General features: G+C 40.5%; 1 protein-coding gene across 1 annotated transcript in view; it reads left to right on the top strand.

The window, feature by feature from the left end:
* The window catches only part of CFAP61 (cilia and flagella associated protein 61), a 239,479-nt gene that overhangs the window by 119,488 nt on the left and 100,522 nt on the right, over positions 1–19,469 (top strand). The window contains exon 18 of the mRNA XM_059705429.1: positions 4,145–4,272. Within this exon, the coding sequence (XP_059561412.1) occupies positions 4,145–4,272 (128 nt within the window). The remainder of the gene's footprint in view (positions 1–4,144; positions 4,273–19,469) is intronic.

Here is a 19,469-nt window from a genome sequence, read left to right as displayed (position 1 = left end):
AACAACCAACTAAAATACTTTAAATTGGTAGAAATTATCTCAGCATCTTTTAAGAAGGGCTCATGAAATGTAACCTTAATGTAGCTATTATTTCATTATGTATAGAAGATCCAAAATGATGGCAAGAATGATTCAGATAAAACAAAAGAAAAACGAAATAAAACAAATGCCTCAGGAAATAAAGATGTAGTTCGTGACCTTAGGAAGCAAACTGTAGGTGGATGGCAGCAAGCAAAGCAAATCAATTAGTGAAAGTGACTAAAACCTTTCCGATGGACAGAGTCTTTTGTTTCGGAAGCTCATAGGAAATGACACATAAATAGTTTAACAATGTAAACATGTGCTCATTCCTAGTTCCTATTCTCTCATCTCAACTCCCCTCCCCTCTCACCTGACCTTTGTTATTTTACCCGTCACCCTCCCCCACCTCAAGTTCAACTCTAGAATTTCCTAAAATGGGTATCCCATATTGTCATCCCTCCCTCTCCTATCCAAGGGATGGGACGCAAGGTTTGTATTTAAACTCATGATGAAACCCAGTATCAGTTTTAAGGGACATTTCTTTTAGCCTTAAAAAGCTTACATACCGTGGCATATGGTTTATTCCTTCTTGCTGCGGTATATTTTAATCTCTGCCTTTAAAATCATCTCTTTGTCAAAAAAATGCTAATGAGTGTCATTAGAAAAATAGAATCATAACTGTATGAATGGACATGGAGGTAAGAGCCTGAGTCCCCACTCATCACAGCTACAGCAGTAGTCAAATAGTCTCCTGTTTTGTCTTTGAAATAATTCACAGTTACAAGGCACATATAACTTCTGTCTATAAAATCTGAGTCTATAGATAAGGCTTTTATTTTTACTTTACTATTAAGGAAATCAAAAGCAAAAACCCAAAACAGGATTTCCCGTGCACGGGACATTTTTTGTAGATGTTGAGACCAAGAAAAGGAGGCTTGGACTGGCCCCGGAGAACTCAGAGGGTCCTCCATGATTTTCTTTACCACGAACACCTGCAGCTTGAAGGAATGCAAGGAAAGGAAATGTTCTGCTTTTCTTCAAAAATGACTTTTGCTTTCTAATCTGAGTAAAATAAACCCTTTATAAAGCGTCAGAAGCAGTCTTCATTTGCAGCGCCACTGAAAAGCATTTCCAGGCTGGGAAAAATTTTTTTTCAAGGTATTTAAAAACCATCTAGCTAGCCTCACAAAAGAAAAATGTGTGTGTGTTTTTCAGGTCACTTCATCATACCTGATGATGAATATGTTTTTAATTAAGGCCTGGGCACAAATTGCGTTTTCTGAGTCACTGTGATGCCTGATCACTCCCCCGAGACACCCACCATCAATGGGACTGATGGTAACTCTTGACACCCAAGGCCACTTTGTGTGTTCAGTGGTTAGAAAGGTGATTTCGGAGGCCTGGCAGCTGTTGGTGTTAAAGCTATTGTGTGGGAAACAAAAGCCATTCTGTTCTGTCCCCCAGCCGCCTTTGTATTGTTGATACAGGAGCTGTTTCATAAGTGGGTACTATTCTTTACCAGGGAATTTCATTACTGCCCATACGCTTCTGGACAGCAGAGGGGAAGGTCTGAACATGGCTCCTATGGAAGGAATCTTGGGCTCTGACCTCTGTTAAGATGCTTGCATTTTAATTCTGTTCATTAGGCCTACGAGTAGATGCCATCAGACCAACAACTTTGCTTCCTGTTTCTTTTCCCTAAACTACCAGACCCAAAGCTGGCTAGTGTGTATTTAATCAGAGCACAGTACATGGGAGCGCCAACATGTACGGGTATTAACTAGTTTTCTTGTAGAATTCCTTATTGACCTGTCCTGGGAAATTCTCATAGAGCAGATCAAAGTGATATTTATTTGAAGAACAGACACTTCACCCAGGCAGTCTATTCATTATTATCATTTAGGAAGGGTATCAGTTTACAAGGTTTTCAGTTGCATGTAAAAGAAGCAAACTGGCCTAAACAATAAAGAAAATGTGGTGGGACATGTCATTCTCCCAGCCATTCCTCCTCTCCTGGGCTGTGCCCTTGCTATGTGACTTTGAGGTTCCTCTCACTACACGTCTTCCCCACCTTGTAGAAGTTGGACTTAGACACACAACTCGTGCTTAGAGTAGGCTAAGAAGTATTGCTGCTTCTCACTTTTTATACTTCTACCGTTGCCATAAGAAGAACACACCCCAGCTATCACTCATCAAAAAAATAAATAAATAAATAAATAAGAGAGTTGTGAGGCCAATTTGGAATCTACAGGTTGCAGTCAAACCCAGCTGAATCCAGCCTACTTGCCTGAGTGAGATAGGTAACAGTTGCCTTAAGCCAAAGCTTAAATGGTTTAGGGTAGTTTGTTATGCAACACTACTGTGGCAACAGCTGACTGATACATACTGTTCATATAACTGAAGAATCCAAAGGTAGCATGGGCTTCAGGTACGGTTTGAAAGGAATCCATTTTCTATTTCTCTGTGGTTCTCTTGGGGCTTTAACCCAGGATGGTTTCCCTCTTGTTGATACGGTGTCTGTATCATTTTGGGCTTCACATCCGTACCCAGGACCGTCTGGAAAGCAAAATGCTTCTCTTCTCCAGCCTTCATACAGAAGTGCTGGGCTTCACTACAGTCAGGTCAAAGTAGATCATGTATCTATCCTGGGCCAACTGTTGAGCAAGAAGTTGTGGGATTATTTGACTTGGTTTTTGTCAATCAGAGTCCTCTTTTAAAGATGGGAGTGGGCTCCAAAATCCATGGAGTGCCTCATTAAAGATGGGAGTGGGGGTGGAGCAGGTACTGAGAGATAGTAACTGTGTTGATTATGGAGGCTAAAATCTCCAAACTTTGTTTTAAATTTCTATTAATTGACTCAAGACATTTTTCTACCTCTTGCTAGGCTAGCTAGAGCTAGAAAGAAGGCATTTATCTTTTTGAGTTCACCTGCTATCTGATAAATGGCAAATCACATGGCCCTACCCATGCCTCCTTATGCACTAGAAGCTGAGAGCCCAGTTTTACATAGGGCTTTACCATTAGCCCACTAGTCTTCCTACTCCTGGGATTGCCGGATTTTAAGAAAATTAAAAATAGGTTTAGCTTACTAGAATTTGAAGATCCCTGACCTAGAGGATGAGTTAATGCCAATATAATGAGAATTTAACCAGGTGAGTTACATTGATAAGGATGTCATTCCACTGACTTCTGACCTCCATTGTTTCTGATGAAAAGTCAGCAATAATTCTTGTTATTGTCCAGATATATAGTAAGTATCAAATAAAAGTGTCTTGAATTAATGAATTAAAAATAGAAACAAAGTCTCTGATACAGTTTAATGTTCTCTCATGAATATTTTATGTTCTTTCACAAATATCCCACCAGGTCTTTGAAAACTTTCCTTTGTACATTTACTGCTACCCTTTTCCCCCACCCCTCTTTGCCCCCCCCCCCAAGATTTTGCAGGAATGTGAAATCAAACAAATTATCAATCCAGGTAATTTTTGCAAACATGGACACTGAAGTTATCACTTGATATTTTCTGTGCTTCTAAGAATCCTCCCTGAACAAGCTTTATCATCCAACATGTTTTTGTTATGTAACAATATTTACATGTCATTCTACAAATATTACTGAACACCTGTTCTGCATAAGGCACTGTGTTAAGTAGAATGAAGGATGTAGAATTAAATAAAGGATAACACTTGCCTTCAAGTACTCGACTATTATAATCTGATGGTTGTTCAGGTTTCAGGGAAACCGGGACAGTTGGAATGACTTAGGATCTTTCATGAAACTAGATTCTCAGGAAGCAACTTGTTTGTCTTCTTGTTGGATTATTAACCTTATTGTTTCCAATCATAAAGGGCCTCAGTTCTAAATGAAACATCTGTCAACATTAGGACAAAAGTGACCCAAACCAAGAATTTTGATGTGAACCAGCTTAGGTATATTTCCATATATTTACATTAACATCTTGAAACTACCTCCCCGTAAATTTCACCGTGGCTGTGCATGGGCACTAGTTTGATTTGCTGATAATGTCCTGGTTAATAACTCCATGTAATTTCTAATTTGAGAATGCAGATTCACCTACATTTTCCTCATGTCCCTCTTTTTGTTTTGTTTTTTGTTTTTTCAGTTGAGTTATGCCTTGTACCATACAAACAGGAAACTAACGCTGGAACCTAAAATAACAGTTAATGCCAGGATTGTTGTGGTTGGCGCATCCAATGTTGGAATCTCCTTCCTAGAGACCTTGGTTTTTTGGTGAGTTGTTTTACTTTATTCATTTATTTTAAAGGGGGCCTCCTCTTCCTCACCTGAGAGGGTCCCTTGAAAGAACAGACCTGAGTTTTCTGTCACCCCGCACACCTTGGAATATTCTAGATCAGAGGTTGGCAACGGTAGCCCCCAGGTCAAATCTGGCTGTCTGCCTGCCCTGGGACACAGACATATGTATGTATGTATGAATGTATGTGGTGTCTGTGACTATTTTCTTGATACAGCAGCAGATTTGAGTAGTTGCAACAGAGACTCTATGGCTTTTAGTGTCTAAAATATGTACACTCTGACCCTTCCCAGAACAAATTTGCCAACCCCTGTCCCCACTAGTGTTCCCTTTATTGGCCAGATCATAGGCATCACGTGGAGCGTCTATCACAGGTGTAGCTTTCCAGACCCCACGTCAGACATCCTGAGTCAGACACTCCCAATGAGTGTTCTGGAAACCTGTATGTAACAGGTGCGCCATACAATCAGGCTGGTTTGGGAACCAGTTTTGGCTTCATGCATCACAAATAGGCGTGCAGAGATGGCAGACAGGCCAGGACCATTCTTCCAACCCCTGCATTTTAGATGCCAGGGAACAGAATGAAACCCTGCAGGGAAGATTGACGCCTGCACTTCTCTTCGATGCTGTTTTCTATTATCCTCAAAGCAGTAAGCAAGTTTCCTTTCAGAGCCCATTTTATTTCTTTTTTTTTTTTAAATTTGTCTTTATTGTTAAAAGTATTACAGATATCCCCTTTCTCTCCCCCCTCCCCCCAGTGAACCCCTCTTTCCAGCTCCAGCCCTCTCCCCAGGCCTTCACCACACTATTGTCTGTGTCCATGGGCCATGTATACATGCATATAAGTTATTTGGTTAATCTCTTCCTGCCACCCCCCTTCCCTCTGAGAGCCCATTTTTTGATGTGTGGTTCCTGAGAATTTCCCACTTTCCCCAACTAACGCTCATTGAATCTCAGCACCTCCTTCCCAGGAAGAGCCTGGGTTATTCCCCAAGGATTTGAGTTCATAGCCTCACATCACCGCCCACTGACATGGAACCCTAGATGCATTGCTTAATATCTTCAGACTCAGTTTCCTCATTTAGTTTTTAAAAGTTTCATAGATGTTTTAAAAGGCCCTGACTTTGCGCATCTACGGATTGCTGAATTAAAAGAATCCAGATTCCCCACCCGACCCCCCACCCAATTTTTTGCTCAGGATCACATGAGAAATGTTAGCTACTTTTAAAACTACAAGTGCTAAGAGGCAAGCGGAAGATGAGAAAGAGCAGCCCCACTCTGACTCCCCCAGAAGCCAGCAAAACTGTCAGGGGTTAGACAAGGAAAGAGGTGGAGGAAATTCCCCCTAAAAGATGCTTATGCCTGGCTGATTTGGAGACAAACTAACCTCACACGGCTATTTTACTCAGTGGATACCACAATAACCAGATAAAGATTTTTTTCAGTTTCCAGCCAATTTGTCCAGTGATCCAGAACATACCCTTAGTTAACCAAAAAATAAGTCAAGTGTCATTATTGAAATTAGGAAAGGAGTTCACAGGATTTAAGCATTATGGTCAGTCTACAGCAACCTTTTATTGCAGAAGGAAATAATGAGAAGCACTAAGATACCTATTTTCGTCTGTGTGCCAACCACAGATTGAGGTTACATTTATTCTGATGGGTCTCTTTACTTACGACTCCGAATAGCAAGTTGTTTGCAACCATTTCTGAATGAGGAATTATCAGGGTGGAGTTGTGAAATTATCATAGTCAAGAAGTTATCATGAGCAGATCTTAAATCTTCATTATTTTTATTTTGAGAGTATGCTTATGAAGGCTGGGAAGAGTGAAGTAAGGAAGGACTTAAGGTAGAAGAAGCAACAGGAGAGAGCCCAGGTGGGGCTGCTTGGGCTCACTAACATTTCAGAGAAAAGGGGGCCTTGGAGACAGGTTCAGGGGGTTAACCCCGGGACGAGCTGCCACTGCCCATTGCTCCCCTGGTTGCAAGTCTCATGTGGACCCTTAGAATTTAGGGGTAAAAAGCATGCTTGAGAGGGAAGAAAGATATGGGTATGCTCCCGGGAGAGAGTACCAACAGGTCTTAAATCTTAATTTAGCTGTATATTTAGTCATTATGTTTCATTTAAATGAGTTCATTAAGACATATACATATCATTTTCCTTCTGTGGAATCAACTTAGATTTAATAAAGACATATAAATTTTAATATCAGTAGTTGGTTGATTAAATTCCTCAATCAGGCAGACTTTTTAAAAGCATTTTAAAGTTCTCATAATTCTCTATCATTGTTACACAGATTATGTACACTAAAAATAGACTAGTATCAGTTTACGGATCTCTAATCCGTAAGAGAGGAAGGAGTTTTCTCATTATTTTCCCTAATTATTTTAAATTAGCAATTACCAGAGTAACCTGGTACATATTTTACTTTACCAGTATAACTGCCATTTGAACAAGATTTTAAAAATGATTTGAGCTGGAATGAAATTGAAGAAACACAGTTTTCACCAAATACTGACCCCCCCCCCCCCCCCCCCAGTGAAGATTAAATTCGCATTTTGGAGGCAAGATTCAGAAAAGTCCCCCTCCTTATGCTCCTGCACTGTGTGATCTAACCGTAACCGGCTGGGGCATTTGAGGCCCAGCACAGCAGTCTCTTTTTCCAGAAGACCCGGTAATCCTGTCATCTGGCGACAAAGGAGAAACACTCTTTGTTCTTATATTATTTACATGCAAACAAGTTACAAAGCACATTTGGTCTCCTCTTCAAAGGACATCTGAGGCAGTCCTTGCATGAATTCTCTGCCCTGGTCCGAGCCTTCTTTCCACAGTGCAAGGTGTTCCTGGGGAGCGGACGTTATTTTACCCAAAGTCATCAACTAATAATGAGGATGTGGGGAGGGAATGTTGAGGGTGTTGTTTTGATGTGTGTGTGTGTGTGTGTGTGTGTGCACGCGGTATTTTATCTGGCCCTCGGCTGCTTCCACCCACAGTTACATATGCAGAGACACACCTTCTTTTCTTTGGTTGTCAGGCCTGAAAGTCAGCCGGCATCTTTTTCTTGTCCTTAGAGTAAGGCCTCTCGGGCCCTCCGGTATCAGTGACAGTTGTGACAGACATTTTCCTGCAGACACACAGTGGCACGCTGTGTGGTTCTCCCTGTCTTCCTGGTCCTGGGAATCCTTCAGTGCTGGGCTGAGTGGCAGCCCTGCCCTGAGAGCCCTCTGCTGTCTCCCTCTAGCCTCCCAAGGCCATTGACTGGCTGATGGAGGACAGGGCTGCAGGGTAATTCAGGTTGGAGTGAGTCTCCCTCCCCCACATACAGGTCCTTGTGCATTTGTCCCCTGAGGGTGCTTATGCCCAAGCAACTCAGCGGGGAGCCTTTCCAGGCCCCCACCCCACACTCTGCAGCCAGTGTGGCCTCCAGTTGTAGACCCATCCTGGCCATCATGTCCCCTGCCCGGGTGTGGGCCCCCATGATGGGAACCAGAAGCTGAGCAGGGGAAGGACACCTGGTGTGGGCCAGGGGAGGAGCTTTGGGGGGTGGGGGATGTAGGGAAAAATCCCCATTCATCCACTGGTATAGAAGGCAGTGAATTGGAGGGAAAAGATAGCTCTTAATACATTTTTCTATAAATTATCTGTGTTCTTTATCATGCCCAGGATATTCAAGTGATGGACCTGAACTCTTCAAATTAAGGTTCTTATAGCTACAGGTTGTAGTCCTTTGGCTGCCTGGGTCTTTAGGACTGAAAGTTCTTGGCTTGGGAAACATAAGCATTTCATATATTATCCTTTGCAGTACTTCCATTAATAAGTCTCCTTTATTTTTTATTATTTCAATCTTTATTGTTGAAAGTAGTATATATGTCCCCCTCTTCCCCCATTGACCTCTTCTAGCCCACCCCCACCACCTGCTCCAGGCCTTCACCACCCTATTGTTGTGTCTGTGAGTTATGCATATGCATACAAGTTCCTTGGTTGATCTCTTTCCAACCACTGGAAAAAGCAGAAAGAACTTGGCCTTGGCCATTAGACCCCCCCTCTGCTGCCAACCAGTGCTATGCTCCTGACAGGCGGTCCTCTTCTCACCGTGCTGAGGGGAGGGTCACAGCAGGGGACCCCAAGCTCAGAGGTGCTGTCACCCTAGGAACTCCACTGTGTCACAGGTTTAAAGGGAATTCCCTGTTCTTGGACTAACAGGCAGGTGCAGAGGTGAGCTTCTGTCCTCTGAAAGCTCTTTCCAGAAAGCAAGAGGCTTCTTTCCACAAAGCATAGAGAGTCATAGTTTTACTAGTCATTTTGTGCACCAACTCTAGTCCTGCTGAACTCTGAACTCCCCAAAAGCAATACTTTGAATATTTCAGGCTTCCTACAAAAGTACTTCAAAATCATTTTTTAAAAGAAATATGGGAAAGCTATACCAAGAAAGGGCAGGAGCCAGTCTCTGGATGTGTTTTATGACCTTTTCACTCACAGCACGGTCTGTGGACCAGCAGTATCAGCATCATCTAGGAGCCCCTTAGAAAGGCGGAACCTCAGGTCTGCCATGGACAGTGGCCCAAAAAGAGATTCATTCCCAGGATTATACAGGACAGTGTCTTCACTATCTCTTGGGCATGAAATGATTGAGCTGAAACAGTTCCTATTTTATTCTGTTTCAGTTGCTCGTTTCTGTGTATTATATTATTAACACCTAATTATGGAACAATTCCTTTTAATCCATTATTTTTAAATCCTCCCTAATTCAATTCTGATGTAAAGAATCTCTTAAAGAGCCTGTGATGTCACTAGAAAAATGCATCAATGAATCCTGGGATGACATGACTGAAAGCAGCCGTAGGCGATGTCCTGATAACCTTTTGTATGACTAGAGAAATAGGCACTTTGATTTCCGGAATGCGCTGGTGGGCCCGGAAGCCCAAGCTTAGCTTGTCTTGCAGTGTTTGGACCCACCAAACACTCTCACTAAAAGATGAAGTCTCCCATTTTCCACCTAGACATCGATCCCTCATCCGGTAACTAAGAATAGCTTGAAAGAGTAGGGCGTGTTTGCAAAGCTACAATTGAAGCTGGATAACCGTAACTCCTGTTATTGGGCTGCACAGGACCACACAGTAATCAGTGCAGCCGTGGGGCTGGCAGGAGCCAGCTGAGTGCTTAATTAGGCTTTTTATCTTTACATTTGAGGACATCTGAAACCTTCAGTGTGGCTTCTCACTAATTATGTGACTAATGAAGTAGTTAATGCTTACTTGCTGATCTCAGAGTGAAACCCCAATGAACAGGTTGGTGATTATTACTGTTCCCTACTGTCAGTCTCGGCCACATGAATTGATGGACATGTGCCCTCCGATGGCCTTTTTGGAACCAGGGCAAATGCCGCACGGCAGATAGGCCCCATAGCACATGCAGTGCTGCTCCCTTCTGTGCCTGGGGGCAGGCAGAGATCAACAGGGCAGGTTGAATCTCGCCATATTGTATGTTGGCATCACAATAGGACCTGTCAAGAGCTTATACAGACGCTGTCTTGTGTCTGGGGTTGGGGTGGGAGGGTGGGGACTGTTATGTCAGGCTTGGAGGCCCAGCCTCCCCAGGCAGAAGGACCTGACACACTGCCACCAGAAAATAATGACCTGGGACTTGCCCTAGCGTGGTTATTCACAATCAGACTTCCTAATCTGATTCCAATATTTAAATGCAGTCGATGTTAAATGAAAGTGTATGTATTCCTGCTCAGTTCAGAATAACTTTATCTCCAATTTCCCACCTCAGAGATTCCCAGAACAAAAGACTCTTAGAGCAGTATTAGGCCTTTTTTGGAATCAGCTTATTGTCATTTTTTGTGCATTCTTTGTGGTGCTTTGGCATTAAGGGCATTAAGTATGAAATGCATTCTTCACAAACACACAAGTGCAAGCCTCACATACACAGACTTAGTAATAAATTTGCCCACTCAGTCATCACCCTCTGCTATTATATAATTTTCAAATGATATCAGCACCTGTCTTGGTTTGTGTTCCTTCCAACGCTTAAAACAAAGAAATTCGGTGCAAATAGTGTATTTGCGAGTGATCCTGGGGAACTATGTGAGATGGGAAAGGAGGAAAGTCAACATAGCCTGAAAAAAAGCATTTGTCAGCAGATCACTGTGGGCCACTGAGATTCAGTCCCAATGGACACAACTGAGTGTTCCCTCTGTGAATGAAGAAGCTGGGGAAGCTGTTTACCCACTGTTTCTGTCTTTATGTTTGCATGGTCACCTGGGCTGTTCTTCCAGCTGGTCCCTCAACTCCCATGGACAGCAGATGCCCCCAGGCAAAGAGAGGCAGGAAAGCATTGAGGAGGGGAACCATTTGCAGTGATGTTGGTGGGCATTTCATGTCCCAGTTTGTTTTGTTTGTTCTCTATTTATAGTCATTCGATTGCTCTTTAATGAAGCCTGAGGGCATAGACAAGGGCACAGAAAAGGCAAGGCTAGATAAGAAGACTGTGTCAAGAGGATTTGAGGTATTCTTACAGCTCTAAATGGAACTCCATGTGTAGAAACCATGAAAAAGAACCAGTCATAAATGAAGAATACAATATCTGAAATGAAGGATACACCAGAAGGAATAAAGAGTAGATTGGATGAAGCAGAGTATCAAATCATTGATTTGGAAGATAAGGTAGCAGAAAACAGCTGATTTCTCAACAGAAACAATTGGCATAAAATATTCAAAGTGATGAGAGCAAGGAACTACAACCAAGATTATGTTACTCAGCAAAGCTATCATTTAAAATTGAAGGAGAAATAAAGAAATTCCCAGATAAGAAAAAGCTAAAAGAGTTCATTACTACCAAACTAGTATTAAAAGAAATGTTAAAGGGTCTTCCAGAAAAAGAAGGAGAAGGAGGAGGAGGAAGAGGAGAAGAAGAAGGGAAAAGAAAAGAAGAGACGGAGAAGGAGAAGGAGAAGGAGAAGAAATAGTTATATAGAATAAAATAGCAATAAACACATAACTATCAGTAATCACTTTAATGTAAATGCCTTAGATGCTCCAATCAAAAGACATAACATAGCTTAATAGATAAGAAAATAAGACTCATATATATGCTATCTACAACAGCCCTACCTCAGAATGAGATATACACACAGACTAAAAGTGAAAGGATGGAAAAAGATATTTCAGGCAAATGTAAATTTTAAAAAGCTGGAGTAGCAATACTTATCTCAGAAGAAATATACTTTAAAAAATAGACTTTAATCAGCAAATAATAAGAGACAAAGAAAGACACTATATAATGATAAAGGGAGCAATCTAATAAGAGATATAACCCTTGTAAACATTATTCCTCAACATAGGAGCACCTAAATATATCAAGGAAATCTTAATGAACATAAAGGGAGAGATCGAGAGTAATACAGTCATAGTTAGGCATTTTAACACCCCATTAACATTAATGGGTAAATCTTTCAAACAGAAAGTCAGCAAGGAAATAGTGGCCTTGAATGACATGCTAGAACAGATGGATTTAATTGATATTTTCAGAACATTTCATCCCAAAGCAGCAGAATATACATTCTTTTCAAGTGAAGATCAAACATTTTCTAGGATATATGTTAGGACAGAAAACAAGTCTTAATGATTTTAAGAAGATCAAAATCATATCAGGCATTTTCACAGATCACAATGGTATGAAACTGGAAATCAACCACATAATTTCTCAAAATCAGCAGTCTTATCTATAAGAAAACTCATTCCCCCCTATAATTGCTCATTGTACCTAAACTACCACATTTTCTAGTTTTCAACAAATCCTATAACTTCTAGATCACATCATTACATCAGGGCTTACCAGGCATAATTATTAACATCATTAATCATTGCATAGCTGAGGTCATTACCCCAAGACATAGTATTTACATACTGAATTGGATCTAGTAAGAAAGTGTTCCACAAACCTTCGTGCTTAGACCATCACCATGAAGAATGAAGGTCCAAGAAGATATAATCTGTCAAGCATGAGGAAACCTGCCCATATGATGTTAATAAAGATTTCCTAACAAATAGCATTCGCCCAAAACATAAACCCTTTCTCATCCTACCCCACCATGGTCTCACTTGCTTTTGAATTCCCATAGTGCTTTGTTATTCCAATCTTAGGGAACTGGTTGATTTGTGTCTTATATTTTGCCATCTCTGTGTGAAAATACTTTCCAACTCGTTTTTTATAACTGCCATCTTGGTATCTACATCTTGTGTATGCTCAGTGTATATAAGCATATACTCAAAGTATAAATGTATAACTTTTTACTACATATATATAAACATCATTAATCATTTTCTCTATATCATAAAGCAAAGCCAAATTTCACTTTTTTTCTGTTTTGCTAGAATTCCCAAATTTTATTCTTATTTGTTTAATGGAAATTTCAAACATTATACTTACTTTCATTTTTTTTCGGTATTTGTTTTCTTTTATGCAGAGATACATAAGTTCTCCACGTGAGATCCTGAATCCCCATATATCTTCCCTCACCCCCCACCCCAGTTCCTTACCCGGGGCTACACTCTCACCTGTTTGATCCCTAGAAGATCCACAGAGCACCAAGGTCACTCCCACAAGCATAAGAGACTTACTTGCTCCTTGGCCCTTTCTCCAGGCGCCTCCTGGTTCCTGCTGGTGTTTCCATGAATAGGGGAGCCAGGCAAGATGACATCCAGGAGAAGAGAGAAGTAAGGTCAGGGAGAGAGATTTCTGCCTCCTCCTTCCCCATGAACACTCCATCCCCTTCTAGAAGTGCTCAGAATCTTTCATTGCACCCTCCTTGGTCTCCCCTTGGAAGTCAGAGTGTGCTGCTACCAGCAGCTGCGTGCCCATGGATGAAACTGCTGTGCTATTTTTACTAATACAACAAAATGAAGAAGTGAAGCACCTTGTCCAAAAATCTCTTTTGTGATCTAAATAGAAAAATATATATTGCTGAAGAAAGTTTAACATTTTTTTCAGGGAAAAACTGGTAGATTCTCTTAATACATTATACTTATAATAAATATTTTTATTTGTTCTGCCTTATATTTTCTTCTAATTTGGAAGTTCATAGAACTCCCAACTTTTAAACCCCGTCCATACCATTTTATCATTAGTTTTGTAACATTATGTTTTATCATTAGGACCTAATTAAATTTGAGTTATTCTTTGACTAGTATAATATGCAGTTAGGTTAAATATCTATGTTGAGCTAAGATTCATTGTCATTTGGCAAATATTTTTGTCATTGTTTTGAATTATTCAGAAAGAGATTTTAGTTAATTAAATTGGAACATTTAGATTGATGTGGGTAATTATTCTCTCTCAACGGTATTTATTTGTTAAAATAAAAGCATTAACGAAAGCAATTATAAATCTCTTGCTTTGGTTGCCCTTGCTATGCCAAAAAAAAAAAAATCAGCAAAAAACAAAAAATAAGGAGCATTTACTTGGAAGGTTGGTAGGTTTCTGCCACCCAGAAAGGTAAGCAACGTGAAAAGTTTATGTTCCTTTTATCATGTTCACAATAAATTGGCAATGTGACCCTCTTCATTTGAAGGCTAAGGATGTTTAGACCTCATTTTGTAGCTGTGCTCCCGAAGCATGGAATGAAATGCAATACCTTTTACTTATTTCCCTAGATACTCTAATCCCTCTCTGCTTTACAAGTATCTCTGAGCTGTTCCTCCCTTTGTATCCACAGCAACGTGAAATCCCCACTGGAATTATCTGCTGTGAAAATGCAGGTGCACTTGTTTAATGTTTCATTGGCTTGAGCACTTAACTTGAACTCCCCCCCCCACCCCCCCACACACAGCATGGTGACCTTTGATTTCAGAGCAGAGGGCTCACAATGCTGTTAGAAACTGTTCATATACATTGGGCCAACACCATTAGATCTAAGAGTCTGTGGTTGTGCTATTCCTGCCATTTTGTATAATCCATGACCAAACCCAAGATGTACCCTGTGACCTGCTATTCTATTTGCTGGAACTTTTAAAATATTTATAGGTAATCAAATTAAAAGTCTTACACATTTGATTTCCATATGTCATCCCCAGAAAGCTAAAACCAATTAGAATTCTATATTATGAAGTTCATGATTTTGGACCAATACTCTTAGATAGTTACAAATTTAATAAATTAAATATTTGGATGCTTCTGATTCAAATAAAAAATTAAATAAAAAAATATGAAATTGGAGAAAATGGAAATGCTGATGTTAATCTTATGTAAAAGCATGGAGGAGGCAGGGTACTTGAATGAATCGCAAGAAGGTAGATATTACAAAGAAGGTTGGGGAGGTTATGTTTGGCCCTGCCCATCAGGCCTACATACCATGCTCATGAATTTGTATTTAACATTTTGGTAATAAAAATGGTCAACATTAATTGAAAATATTTTATGCAGCAGGCAATATTCTAAACATTTTACAAATACTATTTCATTTAATCCTCACAGCACCCCTATGGGGCATTAGTTTCTGTTATTCCCATCTTACAGGCTAGAAAACTGAGCCACAAAGAGGTTAAATAACTTTTCCAAGGTCAAAGGTGAGAAAGTTCTATAGCCAAGAGTTCAACTGGAGCAATCTGAAACTCGAATCCATGTTCTTAGCCGCTCTGCTCTGCTGCTGTCAATATGGTGAGCAAACAAGGTGACTTTAAAAACCAGGAATGACTGAGATCGGATTTAATTTAAAAAGTGGTTTCCAGTAGTTGTGTGGAAGATGGGCAAGGGAGAGAGAAAGACTTGTGCCAGAGAGACTAACCCTCAGACTATTTCTCTAGGCAAGAATATGAGCTAAGCTAATATGTCCTGGAAATGGCAGGAGGGAGGCTTTGAAAGGATGTGGAGAAGGTAAAAGTAACTGGACATGGTGGACCAGTTTGGGGAAGTGAGAAAGAGGATAGGAGTCTGAATTAGCTCCCAAATTCTGAACGTGGATGGCGGTTAGTTGGTCATGCCTTTTATGGAAATAAAGGAAGAATGGAGTGGAGCTACAAGACCTTTGTTTGGAACACTGCATTTGAGAGGCCCGTGAAGCAGCCCTGTTAGGACAGATAGGCATTTGGAAATTGGGTTTCAAGCTCAGAAGAAAGCTACAATGTCAATGTAAGATGAAGTCATGATGGTAAAAATATCATCCAGGGAGACAGACATGAAGACAGGGAAACTTGGTAGGATTCCAAGATGGCTGTAAAGTAGGTGGAAGCTGCACTTACCTGCCCCCAGCCCCAAACCAGATTTATAGCTACATTATAAAGCAGTCAACCTGAATAACAAACCAAAGGCTAGTTAAACTGAAATATTATAACCAAGGATTTACAGAAGAAGCCACATAGAGACTGGTAAGAAGGGTAGAACCGCAGACAGGGCTGGTCCCTGAATCCACGCATGGCAGCTGAGAAGCCAGAGGGATATCGTGGCTGCAACACTGTCTCTCCCCAGAAGCGTGAAGTCTCAATCCCATGCAGGGATTCCCAAACCAGAGCAACAGAGAGGAGAAGAGGAGCCGCATAGCATCTGGAGGTGAAAATCAGTGGGGATTCAGTCCACCTGGGAAACCCAGATGCCACCTCCCTAGGAAGGATCACTCCTGCTGTTCCAGCACCAGCCTGGGGAGTGCACTGCCCCTTTCCTGACTGCTGGCAAGGCCACTCTGCCATGCTCAGTCTTGCGGAGGGGTCTTCTGACTGCACCCAGCAGTGAATTTGGGGGCCCTCTTTTTCTGGGGAGGCTCTTGGCTGAGACTCAGACAGTGACTAACTGTGTGGCTTTGGAAAGAGGGCCGGTCTCCCCAACCTCGCATGCACAGCCAGCACCCCTCCACCACCTGTTGAATCACTTGGCCAGCCCTGTCCTGCTTAGTTCAGCTGCACAGGGGAACCAGAGTGCCTCTCAGAGCTGGGACTTTTGGAGCATGACTGTCGGGGAAGCTTTTGTCTGGGAAACAGAGGGGCAGGTGCTGGGGTGTGTGACTACATTGCCGGAGGGGTAACTCCTCTCTCCCCTCTGAGCTCAGCCCCAGAAGGAGGAAGAAAATGCCAGCGCTCCTGCTTGCAGGCACCAATGGGAGTCTGTTTGGATATTCCCTGCCAAGTCCCTGATACCCTGCCCACTGGGATCAAAAGATTAGTGGAAACAAATGAAAATGAACACACAACAAGCCCAAATCCATGGGACACAGAAACATCAGTTTTGAGAGGGAAGTTCATAGCATAATAGGCCAACCTTAAGAAGCAAGAATAATCTCAAATAAACAATCTAACCTGACACCTGAAAGAATGGGGGAAAGAACAAGGCCCAGAGTAAGTAGAAGAGAGGAAATAATGAAGATCAGACTGGAAATAAATGACACAGAGACACAAAGTAGTAAAATAAAAAAGATCAATGAAACAAAGAACTGGTTCTTTGAAAATATAAACAAGATGGATGAACTTTTAACCAGACTCATCAAGAAACAAACAGAGAGGACCCAAATAAATGAAACAAAAATGAATGCAAAGTAACAACTGACATCACAGAAATATAAAGAATAGTAAGAAAATATTGTGAACAACTGTATGCCAACAAATTGGACAACCTGGGCAAAATGGACCAATTCCCAGAAACACACTCTTCCAAAACATAATCAGAAAGAATCAGAAAATTAGAGTAGACCAAATACAAATAATGAAATTGAAGTAGTAATAAAATAAAATAAAAAATTCCCAGCAAACAAAAGTCTTGGACCACATGGCTTCACAGGCAAATTTTACCAAACATTCAAACAAGAACTAATACCTATTCTTCTCAAACTATTCCAAAGAATGCAAAAGGAGTGAAGATTCCGAAACTATTTTTACAAGGCCAGCTTTATCCTAATTCAAAACCAGATAAAGGGTAAAGACTACAAAGAAAGAAAATTATAGTCGAATATCCCTGATGAATATAGATGGTAAAATCCTCAACATAATATTAGCAAATCGAATCCAGAAATGCATTTAAAAAATCAAGAGGGATTTATTCTGGGGATGCAAGGTTGTTACAATATTCACAAATCAATAAACATGGTGCAGCACATAAACAAAATTAAGGATAAAAAAATCACATGATCCTATCAGTAGACAAAGAAAAAGAATTTGATAAAAACCAGCACCCATTTATGATACAAACTCTCAGCAAAGTGAGAATTAAGGGAACATCTGTCAATGTAATTAAGGTCATATATGACAAACCTACAGCCAACATCATACTCAATGGGCAAAAACTAAAACCATTTTCCCTAAAAATAGGAACAAGACAGGGATGTCCACTTTCACCACTCTTATTCAACATAGTATTGGAAGTCCTAGCCACAACAATCAGACTAGAAGAAGAAGAAGTTAAAGGCATCCAAATTGGAAGGGAGGAAGTAAAACTGTCATCATTCACGGATGACATTATGTTAATACATAGAAACCCTAAAGACTCCACCAAAAAACTACCATAATTGATAGCTGAATTCAGTAAAGTATCAGGATACAAAATTAATATTGAGAAATTGGTGGTATTTTTATACACCAATAATGAACTATCAGAAAGAGAAATTAAGGAAACAATCCCACTTACTATTACAACAACAACAAAAAAGAAGGTATCTAGGAATAAATTTAACCAAGGAGGTAAAGGACCTGTACTCAGAAAACTACAGGACATTGAAGAAAGGAATTGAGAAAGATACAAACAAGTGGAAGTATATTCTGTGTACCTGGGCTGGAAGAATTAACATCATTAAAATGTCTATGCTACCCAAATCAATTTATAAATTCAATGTGATTCCTATTAAAATACCAATGGCATGTTTCACAGATCTAAAACAAATATTCCAAAAATTTACATGGAACTAAAGAGTCCCTGGATAGCTTCAGCAATCTTGATAAAGAAGAACAAAGTTGGAGGTATCATACTATCTGATATAAAACTATACTACAAGACCATTGCAATCAAAACAGCCTGGTACTGGCATAAGAATAGGATACAGGTTAATGGAACAGAACAGAGAGCCCAGAAATCAACCCATGCCATTATGTTCAGTTAATATTTCACAAAGGAGACAAGAGCATACAGTGGAGTAAAGACAGTCTCCAATAAATGGTGTTGGGAAAATTGGACATGTATATGCAAAAAAAAAAAAAAAAAGAAAAAGAAAAGAAACTAGGCTACCAACTTATAAACAAGAATAAACTCAAAATTGATAAAAAGACTTACATGTAAGATGTGAAACCATAAAAATCCTAGAAGAAAACGTAAGCAGTAAAATCTCAGGAATCTGTTGGAACAGTATTTTTGCTGATTTATCCCTTTGAACAAGGGAAACAAAGGCAAAAATGATAAGTCTGACTATATCACTCTAAAAGGTTTTTGCACAGCAAAGGATGCCATCAACAAAATGAAGAGGGAACCCAGTGTATGGGAGAACATACTTGCCAATGATACATGTGATAAGGGATTAACCTCTGAAATATATTAAAAAAAAAGTATACAGCTCAACACCAGGAAGACAGACAACCCTATTTAAAAATGGGGAAAGGACCTGAATAGACACTTCTCCAAAGAGGACATACAGATGGCCAACAGACATATGAAAAAATGTTCAACATCACTAATCATCAGAGAAGCACAAATTAAAACCACAATGAGTTATCACCTCACACCTGCCAGAATGGCTATCATGAATAAATCAACAAACAGCAAGTGCTGGAGAGGACGTAGAGAAAAAGGAACCCTCGTGCACTGTTGGTGGGAATGCAGACTCATACAGCCTCTGTGTAAGGCATTATGGAGTTTCCTCAAAAACTAAAAATGGAACTTCCTTTTTTTAAAAAAAAAATATATTTTATTGATTTTTTGCAGAGAGGAAGGGAGAGGGATAGAGAGTTAGAAACATTGATCAGCTGCCTCCTGCACACTCCCTACTGGGTATGTTCCCGCAACCAAGGTACATGCCCTTGACCAGAATCGAACCTAGGACCCTTGAGTCTGCAGGCCAACGCTCTATCCACTGAGCCAAACCGGTTAGGACAGAACTTCCTTTTGACCCAGCGATCCCTCTTCTGAGAGTATATCCTGATATCCCAAAACACTATTTGAAGGACTATATGCACATGCACCCCTATGTTCATTGCAGTATTATT

Source organism: Myotis daubentonii, chromosome 8 (assembly GCF_963259705.1).
Source record: "Myotis daubentonii chromosome 8, mMyoDau2.1, whole genome shotgun sequence".
NCBI lineage: Eukaryota > Metazoa > Chordata > Mammalia > Chiroptera > Vespertilionidae > Myotis > Myotis daubentonii.
This window is presented reverse-complemented; position numbering and strand designations above follow the sequence as displayed.